This window comes from Rattus norvegicus, chromosome 10 (assembly GCF_021556685.1).
Source record: "Rattus norvegicus strain SHRSP/BbbUtx chromosome 10, alternate assembly SHRSP_T2T, whole genome shotgun sequence".
Classification (NCBI taxonomy): domain Eukaryota; kingdom Metazoa; phylum Chordata; class Mammalia; order Rodentia; family Muridae; genus Rattus; species Rattus norvegicus.
Genome location: NC_141543.1, coordinates 61,178,355 through 61,198,693, shown reverse-complemented (window position 1 = coordinate 61,198,693; position 20,339 = coordinate 61,178,355). Strand labels below are relative to the sequence as shown.

Here is a 20,339-nt window from a genome sequence, read left to right as displayed (position 1 = left end):
TTTTCTGAAGAGAGACAGGAGTGGATGTGGAGGGAGGATGTGGAAAGGATTGCAATTGCGATGTAATATATAAGAGAATAAATTAAAAGAAAAAGAAGTTAGGGGTATTTCATCATTTTCTTTTTTCTTTTTTAGATATCTATGTAGCTCTGGTCACATATCACTATGTAGCCCTGGCTGTTAGCATTCTAAGCTCCACCTCCACAGTTACCTGGCAACAGCCAGGTACGCCTGACACTATAAAAGGGGCTGCCTGCCCCCTCCTCACTCACTTGCTCTTGTTCTTTTTTTTTTTTTTTCTTTTTTCCGGAGCTGGGGACCACCCAGGGCCTTGTGCTTGCTAGGCAAGTGCTCTACCGCTGAGCTAAATCCCCAACCCCGCTCTTGTTCTTCCTTGCTCTTCTCTTTCTCCTTTGTCCCTTCTCTCCCCATTCCCCTGCCCACTTCCCTCCACGTGCTCATGGCCGACCTCTACTCCTCTCCTCTTCTACTGTCCTCTCTCTCCCTTGTCTCATCCTTACATTAAACTTCTCCATGTGGATCCATGTTGGCCTGGTGTGGTTTGTCTGGACACCAGCTGAGATTTCTACCCCAACACTGGCTGTCCTGGAACTCACTCTGTAGATCATACTGGTCCTGGTCTCAGAGATCCCCCTACCTCTGCCTCCTGAGTGCTGGGATACCACTGCCCAGCTTGGTACTCTCTTTAAAAAACAAACAAACAAACAAACAAACAAACAAAAACAACACTTTTAGTTGATTTTGAAAATGAATTTATTTATTGTGAGCACACACAGGAATGCCATGGTCTGTGTGTGGAGGTCAGAGGACAACTTTCAGGAGACTGTTTTCTCCTCCTAGACTGTGGGTCCTGGGGATCGAACTCAAGTTGTTAAGCCTAACAGGAAGCATCTTCCTCTGCTGAAGCATCTCTCACTAACCCTAGAATTCACTTCTCAAGAGAACTAGAGGGATGGGAGAGCAACCTAATACCTTCTGGTCACATTCTCACCCACCCCCACTGCCTTCTATGATGCCTTCCTAATTCTCCATTCTCCTTATTTTCTTCCTGCTTCTGTGGCTATCTGTGTTCAGCAGTTTTCTAATTGCAAAATACTTCAGACATATGAAAAGTTATGAAGATATGTATCACGCACACACACACACACACACACACACACACACACACACACACACACAGAATTAGCCCAGATCTTCAGGAGTTAGGTGAATGAACTCAGAAGCTGCTGAGAAGCACAGAGATGGAGCTGTGGCCCAAGCCTATGTCCAAGCACTTAGGAGGCAGAGGCAGGTGGATCTCTCCGAGTTCGAGGGCAGCCTTGTTAACAGAGTTCCAGGACAGCTAGGGCTACACAGAGAAACTCTATTTGGAAATCAACCCCACCCCACCCCCTGGAAGGAAGGAAGGAAGGAAGGAAGGAAGGAAGGAAGGAAGGAAGGGGAAGAAGGAAAGGGAGGGAGGAAGGAAGGAAAAGGAAGAAGGAAAGGGAGGGAGGGAGAAAGGGGGGGCAAGCAAGCACAGAGATGCAAGCAGAAGAAAGAAGTTAGAACTGAGGCAGGGAGCACCTAAGACAACATCCATCTCCAAGAAGAAGCATGGCCTTTTCTACACATTTATTTATGAAATGCTTGGTGAACCGGTACAGAGTTAGTGTCTGTCAGCAGGCTGGTGGAGGCAGTTAAGGTGTCCTCACCACCGCTGGTGGGGACTGCAGTCAAAGTGGCTCTATACTCCCCCCCCCCATCTTTGCAGCAACGGGCTGGGAGAGGCCCTAGGGCATGTAGGGGTTCAAGGGCAGGAGGAAGAGTGAGATGAAGACGACCCAGGGCAGGAGTCCCTTTTCCTGGAATAAAAGGCTTGACCTCAGGCCTCCTCGTAGGATTAGGGTTCTGTGGCATAGTGGTCTGAACATGGTGACAAGAAGGCAAACCTCTCTAGAACTCTCTCCTGCTTTCCCAGGCCAGGCTTGGGAGTGCTCCCTTTGGCTACTTCTCAAGTAAAGGTCCTCTGTGATTCTCTAGGAGTCCTCAGAGATGTCCTCCCCAAGGATCAAAGGGCACTGCCCTCAGAACTCAGGGTGTGGGGCAAGGATCCAGGCACGATAGGGCCCAACGGCTAGCAACTGCCGCTGAGCGGAAGCCCCAGCTATGTCCACACTTCTAAAGGTATCATCCCCTCTTTGCTCCCCAGTGGAGGCAACAAGGACTCATCCTCCAGAAACTTGAGGGGGAAGTGAACTAAGTGGCCCCGGATGTGGGCAAGCTCAGACTGAGCCAAAGAAGGGCTGACTGTAGCCAAGGACTCCACAGCCACGTACTCCCGGAGAGCCCGCAGGGAACGAGTAGCATTGGACGGCAGGCAGCGGAAGATCTGGGGTGGGAGGGAGGACATGAGGGAAGGGAGGTTAGGATCAATATGTCCCCTGGACTCTGAGCTGCCTGGGCTGGACTCCTCATTCCCTACACCACCTCTCAGTACCCCCGGGCTACAGGCTCCTAACAGAAAATCTCCCCAGTCCCTTATCTCCCTTCCTCCCCGGGGTTACCCACCAATCCCTCAGGCTAAGCTTCCCACAGCTTCCACCTGCTCATAGATGGTGGCATTGTTCTCCGCTGTTTCCTGCCACAGCTGGAAGAAGTCATCACAGACAGGGTCTCGGAGATCCAGGTCTGGCCAGGTATTTGCCCCAAGAATGACACTATGGAAGAGTGGTCCCAGTGGGCCAAATTAAGATCCTAAAAGAATCTGAGGAGCTGATCTTTCAAAACAGCTGTGACAGACAGAACAGTAAATGTCGGCACACCTAATGGAGCGTTGGTTCAGCTTTGATTTGTTTGTTTTTGGCTTTGTGTTTCTTTTTCTTTTTTTTTTTTTTCCGGAGCTGGGGACCGAACCCAGGGCCTTGTGCTTGCTAGGCAAGCGCTCTACCACTGAGCTAAATCCCCAACCCCCTTCTTTGTCTTTTTGAGGCAGGGCTTCTCTGTGTAGCCCTGGCTGTCCTGGAACAGCTTTGTAGACCAGGCTGACTTTGAACCAGAGATCTGCCTGCCTCTGGCTCCCAAGTACTAGGATTACATGCGTCCACAGCTGCTGCCACCACTGCCACCATCACCCAGCCCTTACTTTGATGTTTTAAAAAACAATTACTTGGGGCTGGGGATTTAGCTCAGTGGTAGAGCGCTTACCTAGGAAGCATAAGGCCCTGGGTTCGGTCCCCAGCTCCGAAAAAAAAAAAGAACCAAAAAAAAAAAACAAAAAAAAACAATTACTTTAGCCGGGCATGATAACTTGTGCCTATAATCCCAGCACTGGGAAGCCAGAGGCAGGAGGATCAGAGTTCAAGGTCAGCCTATGCTACATAGCAACTTCTTGTTTCAAAAAAATAAAACCATGAAACATTTTTTTTTCTTGGTGCTGGAGAGATGGCTCAGTGGTTAAGAGCACTGACTGCTCTTCCAGAGGTCCTGAGTTCAATTCCCAGCCACTACATGGTGCCTCATAACCATCTGTAATGAGATCCGATGCCCTTATCAGGGGGTGTCTGAAGACAGCTACAGTGTACTCATATAAATAAATACATTAATTTAAAAAAAGTTCTCTGTGTGTGTGTATTTGTGTGTGTGTGAGTGTGTGTATATTTGTGTGTGTGAGTGTGTATTTGTGTGTGTGTGTATATTTGTGTGTGTGAGTGTGTATATGTGTGTGAGTGTGTGTATATTTGTGTGTGAGTGTGTGTGTATTTGTGTGTTGTGTGTATTTGTGTGTGTGTATTTGTGTGTGAGTGTGTGTGTGTGTGTGTGTGTGTGTATTCCTAGTTGGCTGATACCTTAACTGAATTAGTCTGGGAAGAAATCTAGTACCAGTTCTAGGAAACCCTCACCTATAGCTCAAAAGGCGGCCCCTCCCAATGCCCCTGCATCCATCTACACTCCCAGACTCCTACCTGAAACAGTGCTTCCGCAGACTCAAGGCAAATCTGCCTGCCTGGTACTCCACCCCATCCATGAGGGATGGCTCCATTTCTGTGTCCTCGATCAGTATGGCTAGCTCACTGTCGCGCTTCCCCAGCAAGCTCCTGTCGTTGATGTTTGCAGAGCCTGGGTTCAAGGGCACACTGTCTGCTTGGGCCGAGGGGGGGCCTCCCCATCACCTCATCCCCTTTACCAGAGCACTAGCCTGAAGCCCCTACTGCAAGCTTCACCTGCAACTCTGTATCACCCATCTCTGGCCCTCCCAGACCTGCTCTAGACAGAAGACCAGGAGTCACACTAACCGATGATGACTGTTCTGTCATCTGCAATGAGCAACTTGCTGTGGATATAGATGAGCTCGGAGATCGGGTGCCCGCCCAGCTCTCCATGTGTGCGAAGCCCACAGATGGACATGTAATCCCGCCATGCTGTCCCCACTGTACACAGGAGGGATTGGAGAGGAGCAAAGTGAGAGGTATCCTCGGTGAGTAGATGGCGCTCCGTCCCACCTCTCACTCCCAGCAGTGAAAAGCCACCTGTAGTCTGAATAGCATGCAAGAATGACAGTTTCCTTCCCCAGCTCCCAGGACTCCAGCTACCCAAGCTGCCTCCCTGCCAGGGGTCTAGGGGTTTAGCCCCCAGCACTCACTGGCTGCTTTGAGACGATGTAAGATTGAATATTCCCCACGACACAGGGTCCTGAGAGAAAAGAGAGGGTGAAGAAGGCAGAGGCTGGAGGAGGAGGAAGGGGAGAACTGGGAGAGGCAGACCTAAAGTTCCTGTAGGAAGGGGTCAGGACAGGGTGGACCGGCTGTGGTGTGATGGAGCCAGAAAGGGTGAACCTGGCTGGCAGGGAGTGGGTCACCTGTAGGTGAAGTGCAGAATGGCCTGGATGGAGTTGCCACCCCCTGTGGAGATGTCCCCCTCAAAGCCAGGGAGCAAAGGCAGAAGCACGTAGACTCGGAAACACTGCCCCTGTCTGGGAGATAAATAGAGGTGTGAGGTCCCCCCCAAAACAAACTCCACCCCTCCATCTGGGCTTAACCAGTGCCCCACTCCCAACCCCTCCACCTTCCTTACTCATGAGCCTTTAGGATCCTGTCCACAATCTCATCGCCCACCTTGTTCAGAACTGTACGCCCATCTGAGCAGCTGATGAAGAACTGATTCTGGGGCAGGGATCCAAGAGAGACATCAGCATTGTGGCTCTGACCTCTAGCTCTGTCCTCAGACCCTGCATTTGCTTCATCTCCAGCCAGGCCAGCCCTCAAAGACTGATCCTACTGCCACCCTCAGTCCCTGGCCTGTGACCTCCTTCCCACCTCACCCCACCCCCAGCCCTCCACTGTTGCCTCAGTCAGACCTCAATGTAGAGAAAGTGCTGGCTCTCTCGGATGGTATGTAGGTAGGCATTGAGGATGGAGCTCTCCAAAGTCCCTGCTGACCATCGATCCACAGACCGCAAGACCTATGGCATGGTGAATAGGATAGTGTTTAAGTCCAGGAGAGGAGGAGGGGTGGAGGGAAGGGTTGGATGCAGGGGGAGTGGGAGGTACTCTCAGGGTAGAAGATGGGCTGATGGGAGGGAAGGAAGAAGCTGACTGATCAGGACTGTCACCTGCACAGTGGCGCACTGCGCGCCTGGGATTATGAAGGGAAGATGGTTTGCAGTGCTGGCGGACTTAGGCAGCAGGTAGGGGTACTGAGGTATCTTGTATCTGGCCTTGATGGTCTGCCATGAAGAACAGCAGAGTCAGTAGAAGGTAACCTGAACCTGGCCCCTCCTCCCTCCAGGCCCTTTGGGAGGGGTCAGCACCTTGGTGAAGTTCCAGCGCTGGATGAAGTGCCGGGCAAGGTCCCGGGCAGCTACTCCGTGTACAACCACTCCAACATCCCTCCATGGCATTCTGGGTGTGGTCTCCCTGTCGATGAAATCTGGGAATCCCAGGAGAGTCAAGGGAGAAGTTAGGGCTGGTGTTTTGAGGATACTTGTGGCTAGCCTAGTTTTATGTAAACTTGACTCAAGCTAGAGTCATCAGAGAGGAGGGAGCATCAATTGCGAAGATGCCTCCATAAGATTGGGCAAGCGTGACAGGCATTTATTTATAGTTAGTGATTGATGTGGGAGGGCCCAGCCCACTGTGGGTGGTCCACCTGGGGTGGTGGTCCTGGGTTCTGGAAGAAAGGAGACCGAGCTATCCACAGGGAATGAGCCAGGAAGCAGCAGCCCTCCAGGTTCCTGCTCTGGTTGAGTTCCTGTCCTGACTTCCTCTAGTGACAAACAGTGCTGTGGAAGCATGAGTCAGAGAAACCCTTTCCTCCCCACCTTGCTTTTGGTCAGGGTGTTTCCTCAGAACCATGGCAACCTTAACTAACACAAGGAGGAAAAGAACATTCAGAGGAGGAACCTTCCAGAGGGAAGGCTGTACTGTTCCTGACCCAATTCATCCTACCTTCTGTCCCAGCTGCCAGCTCCTGGAGGCCTCGGGGGAAGGGAGCCTTACCTTCAAAAGGCCGGTCCAGCTGTACCCAGTCCTTGGTAATGAGGTTGCTGTAGTCTTTTCCCAGCCAGAAGAAGTGATTATGCGAGAGGTCTGGAGTGGCTGCAGGATCTGAACCTGGCGTGGGAGTCTGTATGAAGAGTACACCACAGTCAGGCAAGGTGAGGTCATGGGGCCAGGCCAAAGAGAAGACGTGTGCACTGCACCAGAGAGTCTGATCCCTCAGCCTCCCTCTTCAACTGCAGTTAGAGTCAGCAAAAATGAGGGCAGAGAGGGAGTTTTAGATTTTTTTTTTTTTTTGAGACAGGGTCTCATGGTGTAGCCCAGGCTGGCCATAAACTTGAAATGCTTCCTGCCTGAGTTCCCTCAGCGCTGGAATTACAGATGTGAACCATGTGACAAGATGGCTGTAGTATTTTGATAGGTAAGTCTTGACCGACGTAGTGGCAGGTGCCTATAATCTCAGCAGTCTGGAAGCCGAGATAGGAGGATGACCAATTTGAGGATAGCTTGAACTATACAGTTAGATTCTGTCTCAGAAACAACAACCAAAGTAGCTTCTTGGAGCCTCTGAAAGACTGAGGAAGCCTAGAGGTTGGCAGTTCCGGGAAAGGTGTAAATTTGGAGTACCTGGGTTTGGGGGCGGGGTGGGGTGGACTCAGGACAGCCTTGGGGCAATTACCTGTGAATCTGCAGATTCGGAGGGGTCCCCCAGGTCAGTCAGTCGGTACTGCACATCATCCCAGCGGCCATAGGCAAGGTCCAGCCCACCCAAGAATGCCACCGCTTGGTCTACCACCAGGAGCTTCTCATGATGAGCCCACAATGTTACAAGGTCTGGGTGTCGCATCACCTAGAGTAGGGTGAATGAGTGCATGGGAGCGGGTTAAAATGAAAGGATAGAGGGGTTGGGGATTTAGCTCAGTGGTAGAGCGCTTGCCTAGCAAGCACAAGGCCCTGGGTTCGGTCCCCAGCTCCGAAAAAAATAAATAAATAAAAAAAAATGAAAGGATAGAAGAGGATAGGACAGGGGATGAGACTTTTTAGGGAAGGGAAGGGTTGAAGGGGATGGGAAGTGGCTGTTATGTAGGAAGGGACACAGGCCCTCATCACCTTTATGTTGGGGTGCAGTAGCATCAGTGTCCTCTTGCTATAGCCACTGTTGATGCCCAAGGCCAGTTCCACTTCCTTAAACAGCAGTATGGAAACACGGACACCTTCTTCCTGGCAGTGAGTGGGAAAACCAAATCCTAGTGCCTGTCCCTGAGTGGCCTCTATCCAGCTCCCATGCTGAGGATTCCTGTGTGCACCTCCACCCTACCTGGGTGCTCTCCTACCTGCATCCAAAATGATGCTCACAGTAAACATGTGCTCGCCCACTCATCTATCCACCTACCTTTCATAATCTCCCAGCCGTCTTCCCAACCATTTGCTCATCATCCTAACTACTGTCTACAATTCCTCCCTGTACCCTCCACCTTCCCAACTCACATCCTCCCATCCATCTCCCTCTTCCTTGTTTCTTCCCCTTTGTAACACAGTCTTTAGTCCATGGTGGCATAATACTCAGTAGTAGCCAAGGCTAGCCTTCACCTCCTAATCTTCCTGTCTCTATCTCCCAAGTGCTGGGTCTGATTACAAGGAGTGCCACCACACCCATCCTATCATCTATCCATTCATCCTCCATCATCTACGGAAGCTTCCTCTTGTCAAAATTCATAAATGCCGGGTGAGGTGGTGGTGCACAACTTTAAGCCCAGCATTCTGGAGGCACAGGCAGGCCTGATCTCCATGAGTTTGAGGCTAACCTGGTCTACATATTGAAGCTATTTAGTGAGACCTTGTCTTAAAAACAAAACGTTCGGGCTGGAGAGATGGCTCAGCGGTTAAGAGCACCCGACTGCTCTTCCAGAGGTCCTGAGTTCAATTCCCAGCAACCACATGGTGGCTCACAACCATCTGTAAGGAGACCCGATGCCCTCTTCTGGTGTGTCTGAAGACAGCTACAGTGTACTTATATATAATAAATGAATAAATAAATCTTTAAAAAAAACAACAAAACGTTCATGAATGCTTGATGCATGACAGGTGCTGTGCTGTTGTACTGGAACCTGTGACATTGCTTAGCAAAGACACATGAGTATCTACATTCCCAGATAGTACACAGGGGGAAGGGTCTGAGTAGTGGGAACCTAGTCTAGACTAGTACCCTAAAGCGGGAACCAGGAGGTGATATTTGATAGACACTGAATCAGAAGGGGTACGTTTCCCCGCCTTGAACACACTCTTCAGCGCTAACCACTTCTCACCGCCTTCCTCTTGAGCATAATGTCCAGTCTCCAGTCATCTGAGTGGGCTGGACGCTTCAGGTAAATCTCAGGACTCAGCCTAGAAACCAGGGCAATGGATAAGGAGCAAGCTATGCTGAAGACAAACAGCCCCTCCTCCCTCGGGCCTGTGCGCTGCTCTGCCGCCCACTTCCCTTCCTGGGTGGACCTGACCTCACTCACCACCAGTCTGTGATGAAAATCTCCTCTCGAGCTCGGAGGATGGCATCTGCCACAGCAGCAAAGTAACCTGCCCCATTCACAAACCTGGGGGGAGTCCAAGCCAAGGAGGTCAGGGAGTCAGAAGCCAGAAAGTTCTGGAGAGTGAAGACCGGAGGACAGCCATGGGTCAGAGGTGACAGCAGGGTCAAAGGTCAGGGATGATCAGAGAGGTTAGTACATCAAGTACATCAGGTGGGATTACTCAGTAATCACCCGCCATGGGCCAGGGTGAGCAAAATAAACATGACAAGACACACAATAAATTGAAGAAACTGACCAAAGATTGGGAGGACTACTACATATATGAAAGAGCTCCAGAAAACAGGAAGGAAGGGCAAACACACAGAAAAAGCAGAAAGCAGCTGAGTAATGAGCAACCTGAGAACTGGCAGCTCAGAGCAGATACTGAGCCGGGCAGTCACAGGCTGAGACGTTCAGTTCACTAATTAACAAGAAATTAGGGCAGGGCGTGGCACACAGGCCTGTAATCCCAGGCCGGGACCAGAAGATTATTAAGAGTTTGAAACAAGCTTGGGCTACATAGTAAGACTGTCTCAAAATACCAGAAAAGGCTGGGCATGGTAGCACATACCTTTAATTCCAGCACTTGGACGGCAGACAGGGAGGCAGGGGATCTGTATATTATATATATAATATATATATTATCTGTATAATATATAATATATATGCACACACATATATGTGTAGTACACACACATACACACATATGTATATATAATACACAATATCACATACACAATATACAATACCAAGAAATGAAAATTAAATAAGCTTTTTGTTCATTTGGTTTTTGATATGTTTCAGACAAAGTCTCTCTATGTAGCCCTGCTGTCCTGGATGCCCTGGAACACTGTGTAGATCAGGCTAGCCTCCAACTCACAGAACTCGGATTGCCTCTGCCTTCCAAGTACATGTACAACCATGCCTGGTTTAAAATTAAACAATTTTCTGGGCAGTGGTGGCACATGCCTTTAACCCCAGCACTCAGGAGGCAGAGGCAGGTAGATCTCTGTAAATTTGAGGCCACCACCCTGGTCTACAAAACTAGTTCCAGGACAGTCAAGGCTACACAAAGAAACCCTATCTGAAAAAAAACAAAAACAAAAACAAGAAATTAAATAACTTTTTAAAAGGAATCAGTGCATTCTGCCCTGCTCGGTGCCTTGTGTCTATAATCTCAGCACTCGGCAGGCGAAAGCAGGAAGATTACTGTGAAGCTGAGGCTAGCCTGGACTAGCCTGGACTACATAGTGAGGCCTTGTCTCAATCAAACAACCCAGAAACCAGGAAGGGAAAGCATCTGTTAACACAGTGTCAGAGCATGAAGAAGTGGGCATTCTCACAGACCACAGTAACTGGCTATTGACTTTTTCCTGGTATTTTGAGACAGGTGTCACTGTACAGTCCAGGGTGGCCTTGAAGTTTCAACTCTGCTTGGCCTCTGAGTGCTGGGGTTACAGGCTTGAAACCACCATGTGCAGCAGTTGATTACACTGACTTATTTAGTAGTTAAGTTGGCATTAAAATGTTAAAAAGTACATGCTCTGGTTTTGGTTTGTTTTCTGAACTGCTGGGGATAAAACTCAGGACAGTGGACATGCTAGGCAAGCATGCTACTGCACGGCCATGTCCAGCCCCACATAAACCTCCATTTTTTTCTTTTTTTTTTCTTTTTTTTTTTCTTTTTTGGTTCTTTTTTTCGGAGCTGGGGACCGAACCCAGGGCCTTGCGCTTCCTAGGCAAGCGCTCTACCACTGAGCTAAATCCCCAACCCCACCTCCACTTTTTTCAATGCTTACTCTTTAATACCATTAAATACATATAGCGTTTTTTTTACATCATCTCACTATGCATCTTGCTAATCTGAAACCCTCTATGTACACCAGGCTGGACTTGAACTCCCAGAGATAACACCTTCCTCTGCCTCCCGAGTACTTCGATTAAAGGTGTGTGACATCACACCTGACCCATATTTTTAAAACATTTTTTATTACATTGATTTATTTTTGGATGTATATGTTTCACAACACATCCGTGGAGGCCAGGGACAATTTCAGTCGTCTTACACTGTGTGGATCCCAGAGATGGAACACAGGTCATCGAGCTTGGCAAAGCTGCTTTACCCGCTGAGCCACTTCACCAGCCAGTAATTGCATTTCTAGGAATACATATTTTAAATACTTAGGCAAAGATTATGTTTAAGCCAGGGGGGAAAAACACCCTAAATGTTAAGTACTTTTTTTCTTTTTTTAAAGATTTAGTTTTTATATATAAGTACACTGTAGCTGTCTTCAGACACACCAGAAGAGGGCATCGGATCTCTTTACAGATGGTTGTGAGCCACCATGTGGTTGCTGGGATTTGAACTCAGGGACCTTTGGAAGAGCAGTTGGTGCTCCTAACCACTGAGCCATCTCTCCAGCCCCAATGTTAAATCTTTAAATAGAGGAAAAATAAGCACAAAAGAGTTGACAGTCCCATTTATGTTAAAGTGAAAAGTAACATGTGCCCATGCGTACAAAAAACGTGCCGCTGGTGAGAGAGGACACAAAACTGTTGCCAAGGTTACATCTGCAAAGAGAAATGCAACCAATCAGAGGGGACTACACAAGAACAGTGTGAGGTAAAGAGTGGTAATTTCAATTGTTTGGTGTGTCTGGTTGCTTTTATTTTAAGACAGAATCTTGCCCTGGTTGACCTAGTCCTCTGTACAGTCCAAGCTGTCCTTAGACTTGTATCAGTCTCCCATCTGTCTCTCCAGTGCTGCTGGGATCACAGTGTCCACCACCAAGTGCAGCTGGAATTTTTATATTTAATATGTTACTGTACTGCTGGGGATCAAGAGCAAGGTCTCCCTGGCGATAGGCAAATTCCCTACCACTGAGCTCCACCTGTTCATTTGACTTCTCAGTCTCCGAGGGTGAGAAAGAGCAGTCTTGACTCCCATTGCTTGCATGAAAATCCCAGTTCCTCTGTTCACAGCTGTAGGACCCTGGGTTAGTTTCTCAGCATTGCCTTGCCTCTGTTCTCTCGTGTACAAAGCCCCAGATAACAACCGTACTCTCCTAGTAGAGTTCATAGTATCCGATATGTGAAACTCGTTCATTCTTGGCACAGAGTAAGCTCTGCATAAGTAGTGTCTATTACTAATGTATTAAAATAAATAAACCAGGGCTGGAGAGATGGCTCAGTGGTTAAGACCACTGACCACGGGGTTGGGGATTTAGCTCAGTGGTAGAGCGCTTGCCTAGCAAGCACAAGGCCCTGGGTTCGGTCCCCAGCTCCGAAAAAAGAAAAAAACAAACAAACAAACAAAAAACAAAAAACCACTGACTGCTCTTCCAGAGGTCCTGAGTTCAACTCCCAGCAACCACATGGTGGCTCACAACCTTCTGTAATGGAATCCCATCCCCTTTTTTGTCTGATCCCCTCTTCTGTCACGAAGACGTACATGTGAATAGAGTACTCATGAGCATAAAATAAATAAATCTTAAATAAATCGCAGCTATATGTGGCAGCATGCATCTGTAATCCCAGTACTTAGGAAACTGAAGCAAGATTTCCAAGTTCCAGGCCATCTGGGATCACATAGTCAGACCTGGTCTTAAATAAATAGGCTAGATCTAATGGTGCACACCTAAAATCCCCACTCATGAGGCAGAAGCAGGAGGATCACCGCCAGTTCAAGCCCAGCCTGATCTACATTTTGGCTTCCAGTCGCTAGGGTTACATCCCAGTGAGACCCTGCCTATGCCACACACATAAAGAAGTAAGCACCAGATTCGGTGGCACATGCCTTCAATCCCGGCACTTGGGAGGTGGAGGCAGGGGTAGGGGTCAGAAGGTCAAGGTCATCGCTAAGTACACCATAATCCTGGACTGCATGAGACCCAGTCTCAAAAACCACAAATGAATGGGTAATAAATTGGCAGGTCTAGTATCGGTGTCACTTCCGTTACAAGAGGAACTAAGGCAAGAAGAAGCAAAAGCTTGAGGTCAGCCTCAACTTCATGAAACACTATCTTTGAAAGAAAAAAGTTTAGTAAAAGCCAGAAGGGTTGGAGAGATGACGCTTCCTTCGTAAGTCCGAGGACCTGAATTCAGATCCCCAATACCCACATAAAAAGCCAGTGTGGCGAGGCACATACCCTTAATCCTACCACTGTGGGGACAGAACCAGGAGGATCTCTGAGTCACAGGCCAGCTGGTCTACAGAGTGAGTTCCAAGCTAGCCAGGGCTACAAAGACAGTCTTGAAAACCAAACGAATGAATGAATGAACAAAACGGGCCCAGCACATGTCTATCATCCCAGCACTGAGGAGGAAGACAGAAGCGGATCTCTGGAGCTTGCGTGTTAGCCACTACAGTTAAATTAGTAAGTTCTAGGTTCAGTGAGAGAGACCCTAGGACCAGAAAATGAACTGGACCTGGACAGCTATCTCACTGCTCTTGCAGAAGACCCAGGTTTGCTTCTCAGCACTCACCCCACACAGCAGCTCACAACCATCTGTAAGCCTAGTTCCAAGGGATCTGACACCTTTCTTTCTGGCATCATTGAGCACCAAGCACATACATGGCATGCATACATTCATACAGATAAAACATTCATAACATAAAAATAAACTAATAGAGAAGTAATAAAAACTATGGTGAAGAGTAACCAAGGAAAATCTCAGTTGTCCTCTGGCTTTCTTGTGCACACATACACATGTGTACACACCCACATCAGCACACACACACACACACACACACACCATACACACACACACACCATACACACATACACCATACACACACACATATATACACACACACATATATACACACACACCATACACATACACCACACACACACACACACACACACACACACACACACACACACAGAGTTTTAGGTAGAATGCTTACCTAGCACATGTGGCACCCTGTTTTGACCCCCAACACTGCAATTAAATGTGTCTTTTTTTTTCTTTTTTTCGGAGCTGGGGACCGAACCCAGGGCCTTGCGCTTGCTAGGCAAGCGCTCTACCACTGAGCTAAATTCCCAACTCAACACTGCAATTAAAAAAAAAATACCACTCTCTCATAGAAAATTTCCATTCATGCCCACTTTGGCCTCTGGTAGAGTTCAATCTCCCAGATTAGCACATCGGAGCTACTGATTCACCCATTCTCTGACTGCTCCTCCCCACTCCAACAGTAACAAGTCCTCTTCTTCACCAATACCCCAAGCTTCTGTGCCCTCCATTTTCACTTTCTTTCTAAAGGAACCTGAGAGCTGCACCTTCTGGAACCTGTCCTGACATCCTCCCTGGGACAGGTGCCCCCTCTGTGCACCCTTCCCTATGGCTACCACCAGGGTGTCGAGTTCACATTGTTCTATAATTAGATCACCGCCCTGTCTAAACCAGAGAAGCCTGTGTCTTATTGCCCTACCGGCTGGAGCACATAGCAAATGCTCAAGATTCAAATGCGTATTAAATATTTAAATGAGAGACCAAATCAAAAGGATTTGGGGAGCTCCTCAACAGAGGCTCCCCGTGGTTGAAATGCTCATAAGAATCAGAGCTGTAAGAGGACAGAGGAGATGGCCGAGTTAGGGGATCAGGAAAGCAGGCAAATCAATGTGGTTAGAGAGGTTATGGGGTCAGAGAGATGAGAGATATAAAAGTAGGGTCATGAGGTCAGAGGAGATAAAAGGGAGGGTCAGGAACTCAGACAACAGTCAAGGGGGCAAGAAAGCCAGAAGGGACAGAAAGGTCTCACCACCGGGCCAGGGTGCCAGGCCGGGGTGGGGCATAGCTGTCATGCTGGTGTAGCTGTAGAAAATCTCTGCCCGGACCCTGTGCCAGCTCCGTGATCTCCTGGCCCCACCACCGTGCCTGCCGGTAGCTGCTGCATTTGAGGATCAGGGACCTGGACAGAAACAAAAAGTTGTACCACTAATCCTTCTCCTTCATGCCTACAGTCTTGCCCAGAAACCTGTCCTTTTGGCTACAACCTTTGCCTTCTTCCCGCATCAGCTTCTAAGCTAGAATCCACAGACACAGTGAATGTATCTGCTTTATTCCTAGTTGGGTTCCCAGTGACCGATACTGTATTAGGAACTCATTATTGTTGAATCAACAAACAGAGTTCTAGTTTCCTTCCCTTCTCTCTCTCCCTCCCTTCCCCTTTCCATCTCTCCCTTCTTCTTTTCCCCACCCTACCTCCAACAGGGTTTCTCTGTGTATAGCCCAGGACACTGGAACTTGCTCTGTAGACCAGGCTGACCTTGAACTCAGTGATCTGCCTACCTCTGCCTCCTGAGCGCTGGGATTAAAGATGTGCACCACTACTATTCTGCCACTCCTTTTTAAGACAGTTTCACTATGGAGGTCAAGCTCTGCAGAGCCATTCCTCCAGCCCAGCCTCCCAAAGGGCTGGGATTACAGGTGTGCATGGCCATGCTCTGCTGCTTTTCTTTTATTTACATTTTATTAGTTTGTGTGTGTGTGCGTGTGTGTGCACGCATGCAAATAAAGATGTCCACAGAATCCAGAAGAGGGCATCGGCCTCCCTGGATCTGGAGTTACAGGTGGGTATCCCCATGCTGGCGTAGGGAGTGAAACCCAAGGCCTCTGCAAGAGTGCTACTCACTCTTTTCTCTCTAGCATCCGCCCTCCCCCTTTTAAAACTGGGAGGTTTCCTATCCCTATTAATTCCAAGCACCTGTGCTATAATCCTTTACTCTAGGAGTATCCTAAATATATGGATAGATTAATTCCCTGACTCAAAGCTCTGGCTGGGCCAGGGCACAAGGAGTGAAGAGCCTCCCTCTTCCCCTATGGTCTCTCCTCAACTCCCCTCAGGGCCATAGGCTACTCTTACAACCAGGTTAGTCTTACCTGTGGGAGGTGTCGATCCTCACCCCATACCGTGCCTCTGTGCTCCTTTTCCCCACCTGGACCTCAAAGCCAGGGTCAAAAAGTTGAACAAATGAGATGGCGCCAGTCTCTGGACGCATGTACAGCAGGAAGGAGTCCTTCACCACCAGCCACCTGGAGTGGGAGAGCCTCGTGGCATCATCCAGGTCCTCCAGATCACCCTCTTCCTGCCCACTGACCCCTGCTTACCTCCACTTCTCACTCACCTCTTGGACCATCGATAACAAACTTGGTCTCGACCACAGCAGGTGAAGCCAGGAACTCGATGCCCACCTGAGCGCTTCCGGATCACCCCTTCCCTACAGGGACAACCAGGATAGTTGGGGACCCTAGGCACACTGTACCACACTTTATTTTTAGACAGGAAGATGGAGATGGATGCCTGCTGAAGGCTGGGTAAGGGGTTCCCACACTCACAGTCCTTTGGAGCCAAGGTCTGGGATAAAGGAAAGTTGACTGACTTCCAGAAATTCTGTCTGCAGAGGAAAAAATAAGCTTAGGGGGAGATTTGGCTTTCAGCCTCTCCGCCCTACTAACTCTGCCCCCTTCCCCCCTAGGGATCCGAGTATGATGGCTCACAATACCAGCACTGGGGAGCAGAGGCAGATGGATCTCTGTCAGTTCAAGGCCAGCCTGGTCTACTCAATAAGTTGAAGGCCAGCCAGGGCTTTACAGTAAGACTCTGTTTTGTTTTGTTATTAAGAAAAACAAAAGGAGGGAGAGAGAAGAAGGATCTCCCCAGGCATCTAGGCCATAGACTTTAGACCTTACCATGGCATGGTAATTTCGATAGAAAGACATGGTCAGGAGGCGGTTGAGGTAATTTTCCAGGTACTTCTGCAGGGAGGTGAAGAAGAAACAGATGTAGCCAGAACCTTCTGCATACTGCACACCTTGCTACAGGACCTGCTCCGTACCTGCTTGCTGGCTGTGTGTCTGGCAGAGCCCTCGGAACCTCCTCGGGGTAGGGAGGGAATATTCTCATTGGCTGCCTCTCGGGCTGGAGAATGGGCCGCAGCAAAGCTATAGAGGAGATGAGAGAAGGCTCAGGAAAGAGCTGGCAGGCTATGTGCCTGAAACACTGGAGACAGGGCCCTGGAGGGAGGGAGGCTGGCAGAAGAAAGGGTCTCTATCCTGGGAATGAGACAACTGGGAGGAGGGGATTGTTAAGGACATTCTGGGCATCCGGCCTGGCTGAAATATTGGCACAGTACTATGGAGAAGGAGAACCAAACAGGGAAAGTTTCCAGGGAACCAGGGACAAGGGAGAGGGCGCAACAAGAGCTGGGGAAGGAATATGCCTAGGGGATGGGAGACAGGTGGACAGGAGGGAGGCTGCTATGGGAAGAGAAGCATCTGCCTTTCACAGGAAGCAATCTAGACCCACTCACCGAGCCAGAGGGAGCAGACTCATCAAGACTTTGTGTCTCTGGAGGTCCCGATGCAGCTCCTGAAAGTGTCGGAATTTCTTCTTGGTTGTCCAGGTAAAGTCGCCATGGGTCAATCGAACAGAATAAAGAGTACAGGTTCCCACCTGGGGGTGTGAAAATCTGAAGTATGTCTTCCGGCCCAACCCAGCCCTCCACTTGGGCCAGGCCTCCCTCTCCCACCCTCCCAGGTATCAGCTGGTGGCTGACCTTGGATCCGCTGGTGTATCTTTCGGTGCCTACCACCTGGGCTATAACAGGGACCCCAGGAGCAAACACCAAGGGGTGTGCTCTCAGAGGCTGAAGGTCATAGATGGCCAGAAAGGGATGCATTCGATCAGCTGGGACAGGGAGGTAAAAAAGCCCAAGGGTGTAAAGACCTCAGGAGGCCTCAGATCCCTTTCCTCCCCTCTCTGGAAGCCATCTCCCCGCGTACCTGGATCCTCTCCTTCCTTCAGAGTGTCAACCTCATCTGGCTCCATGTGCAACTGGCTGGAGTTCAGGTAGTCCCCATAGGGAAAGAGGTCCGTCTGGGTTACAGTCATCCTAGGAATATGAGGAAGCCTCAGAAAGGGACTCGCCCTACAGAAACACCCCCTTCTCCATCCTAACGCCCCCGTCGGTCCTCTCCTGTCTTACCCAGTGACTCTCAGCTTCACGGGTTGCAGACCGACGCCCCTCTAACACCCACCCCTGCAACCTCCATTCCCTCCCTCAGCTTTCAACCAGAGCCTCTCAGCCCCGCCTCTCATTTCATATCCAGGGTCCAGAAAAAGCACCTAGCCAAGATGGGATGGCCTCGAACTGGGGCGAGGTTAAGTCCAAGGGAGGAGCCCTGGTGACAGCAGGGCTCAAAGTCAGGCCAGACTGACTGGAAGCGAGGGTCCCGGCGGGAATGAGGAAGTTACGCGCTCCCCGCCCAGAAGAGAAATCCTGAAATCTGGATGAGCGGCTGAGTCAGAAGGCCCGAGCAGCTCCAGCCTGACAACGTCCCCGCCCGGTTCCCGGGGCTCCGGACCTCAGCGGCACTACGTCCGGGGCCCAGCACCTTGGATGCGGGCCCCGGCGCCCGAGCGGGTTCGGAAGCAGAGGGAGCAGAACTCAGCAAGGAGCCTACACCCTAGAGGACCTGGGCGGGGCCGGGGTTCAGAGCCTGCCCTCGGGGGCGGGAAGGACCCCAGGGCTCACCTCCACAGCTGTCGCGTCAGCTGGGTCCCGCCCCCGCCGTCCTCTGCCCGCCCTGCGTTAGAGACGCCCGGGCCCAGGCCGCCCACTCCAGGGCCACCCACTCCCCAGAGTTGTCCTCTTCCTCCGGCTGCCCTCGGGGCACCTGGCTGGCTAGGTCCAGCACCCCGCAGTGTGCGAGCCACGCAGCGCACATTCCTCTACTGCGCGTGCACGCGCGGCCATTGGGTAGTCTGGTCCCCAGCGCTGCCAGGATCAGGGCGGAACTGGCCTGGGTTGGACCTGCTGTTATCCCCTCGGTGGGCCCGGTACAGACAGCCTTTGTTGATGGGAGGTAATACGAGCATAAAAAGCCTAGTGACTGCAAGCTCGTTGCTGTATGAGAAATCACATTCTTCATTCATGAAAGGTTTATTTCGCAGGAGCGATTAATCAGACATTGAGGTACAATAATAGACCAGTCTTGGAACCTGAGTCCTAATCGCCTGTAAGTTTAAGTCTGGAAAAGACTTTTTTCCCCCCAGATCCTAAAGGCTGTCCTTTTCTTCCAAATTGCCACTGAATCAGCATTCGAATTGTTTTAGGTTTTGTCCACTGGAAATGGACTTCCAATAAACGTTTGTGTACCTGTGATTTTTGTGGACTTACATTTTAATTTCTCTGCTGGGTCATATAAATGTATGTTTAACCTACAGGATGCTGTCAAGACCTGGGCTTGGCAGTTTGTAGCTCAGCAGCGCGCGGGGGAATGTGGCAAGAGTATTGTGAAGCTTGGGGATTGAGGTCAGCTGAGGCTACCCAACAGAACACTGCCAAGAAAAACAAAACCTGGGGCTGGAGAGATAGGCGGCTCTGTGCTTAAGAGCACTCGCTGAAGACCTGAGTCTGATTCCTAGCATCCACACGGCTGCTCACTGATAGTCACTCCAGTTCCAGGGGATATGATGCCCTCTTCTTGCCTCCATGGGCACTGCACGCACAAAACACTCATACATAGTCACTCCAGTTCCAGGGGATATGATGCTCTCTTCTTGCCTCCATGGGCACTGCACGCACAAAACACTCATACATACAAAATAAAAATAAAGAAAGAAATGAAGAATAAAAAACTTTCCTGGGCTGGAGAGACGGCTCAGTGGTTAAGAGCATTGACTGCTCTTCCAGAGGTCCTGAGTTCAAATCCCAGCAACCACATGGTGGCTCATAACCATCTGTAATGAGATCTGATGCCCTCTTCTGGTGTCTAAGGACAGCTACAGTGTACTTCTAGATAATAAATAAATCTTTAAAAAAGGGGGGGGGGGGTTGGGGATTTAGCTCAGTGGTAGAGCACTTGCCTAGCAAGCACAAGGCCCTGGGTTCGGTCCCCAGCTCTGAAAAAGAGAAAAAAAAACTTTCCAAAATGGCTCTTCTATTTTACACTTCTAAAAGCCAGTGTATGATACTTCTGCTGCAGCTGCACATTCAATTCCATAGTCCTTACCGTTGTCTATTCCAGTGGTGGTGAAAGGCATGCAATCTTAATTGTACATCTCTGAATATTAGCGATGCTAACTGCATTTCATATTGTCTCAGTTGGGGTTTTACTGCTGTGAACAGACACGATGACCAAGGTAACTCTTAAGAAGACAACATTTAATTGGGACTGACTTACAGGTTCAGAGGTTCAGTCCATTATCATCAAGGCAGGAACATGGCAGTGTCCGGGCAGGCATGGTGCAGGAGGAAGCTGCTAG

General features: G+C 49.7%; 1 protein-coding gene and 1 long non-coding RNA gene across 7 annotated transcripts; one reads left to right on the top strand and one right to left on the bottom strand.

Annotated features, from left to right (window-relative positions):
• Window positions 1-756: 756 nt before the first annotated feature.
• On the bottom strand, window positions 757-18,779 carry Pld2 (phospholipase D2). Of its 6 annotated transcripts, none has more exons than XM_087569901.1 (26): window positions 18,607-18,779; window positions 18,198-18,358; window positions 17,855-17,964; window positions 17,629-17,759; window positions 17,383-17,525; window positions 16,909-17,014; window positions 16,763-16,828; window positions 16,409-16,467; window positions 16,198-16,290; window positions 15,953-16,105; window positions 14,832-14,981; window positions 9,005-9,088; window positions 8,804-8,882; window positions 7,608-7,718; window positions 7,177-7,347; window positions 6,498-6,624; window positions 5,810-5,928; window positions 5,612-5,725; window positions 5,357-5,461; window positions 5,074-5,162; window positions 4,859-4,972; window positions 4,643-4,692; window positions 4,296-4,430; window positions 3,966-4,119; window positions 2,606-2,720; window positions 757-2,392 (listed from the first exon to the last, which is right to left on the bottom strand). In XM_087569901.1, exons 3-26 carry the CDS (start codon window positions 17,961-17,963, stop codon window positions 2,168-2,170), a joined length of 2,802 nt encoding a protein of 933 aa, XP_087426027.1. In that variant the 5' UTR covers window position 17,964; window positions 18,198-18,358; window positions 18,607-18,779; the 3' UTR covers window positions 757-2,167.
• LOC148002942 (uncharacterized) lies at window positions 17,204-19,236 on the top strand. The gene is made up of 2 exons (XR_015631770.1): window positions 17,204-17,475; window positions 18,182-19,236. It is a non-coding gene; the product is annotated as an uncharacterized LOC148002942 (long non-coding RNA).
• Window positions 19,237-20,339: the final 1,103 nt, after the last annotated feature.

What these genes read in the sequence shown, in the direction of transcription:
- Pld2 (XM_087569901.1), bottom strand. Translation starts at nt 17,963, where the DNA reads ATGACTGTAACCCAGACGGACCTCTTTCCCTATGGGGACTACCTGAAC. An exon ending in ATTCTGCACTTCACCTACAG is followed by an intron (nt 4,693 to 4,858) that starts GTGACCCACTCC and finishes CTTTTCTCTCAG; the next exon opens with GACCCTGTGTCGTGGGGAAT. An exon ending in ACATCGTCTCAAAGCAGCCA is followed by an intron (nt 4,431 to 4,642) that starts GTGAGTGCTGGG and finishes TCCTGTGTACAG; the next exon opens with TGGGGACAGCATGGCGGGAT.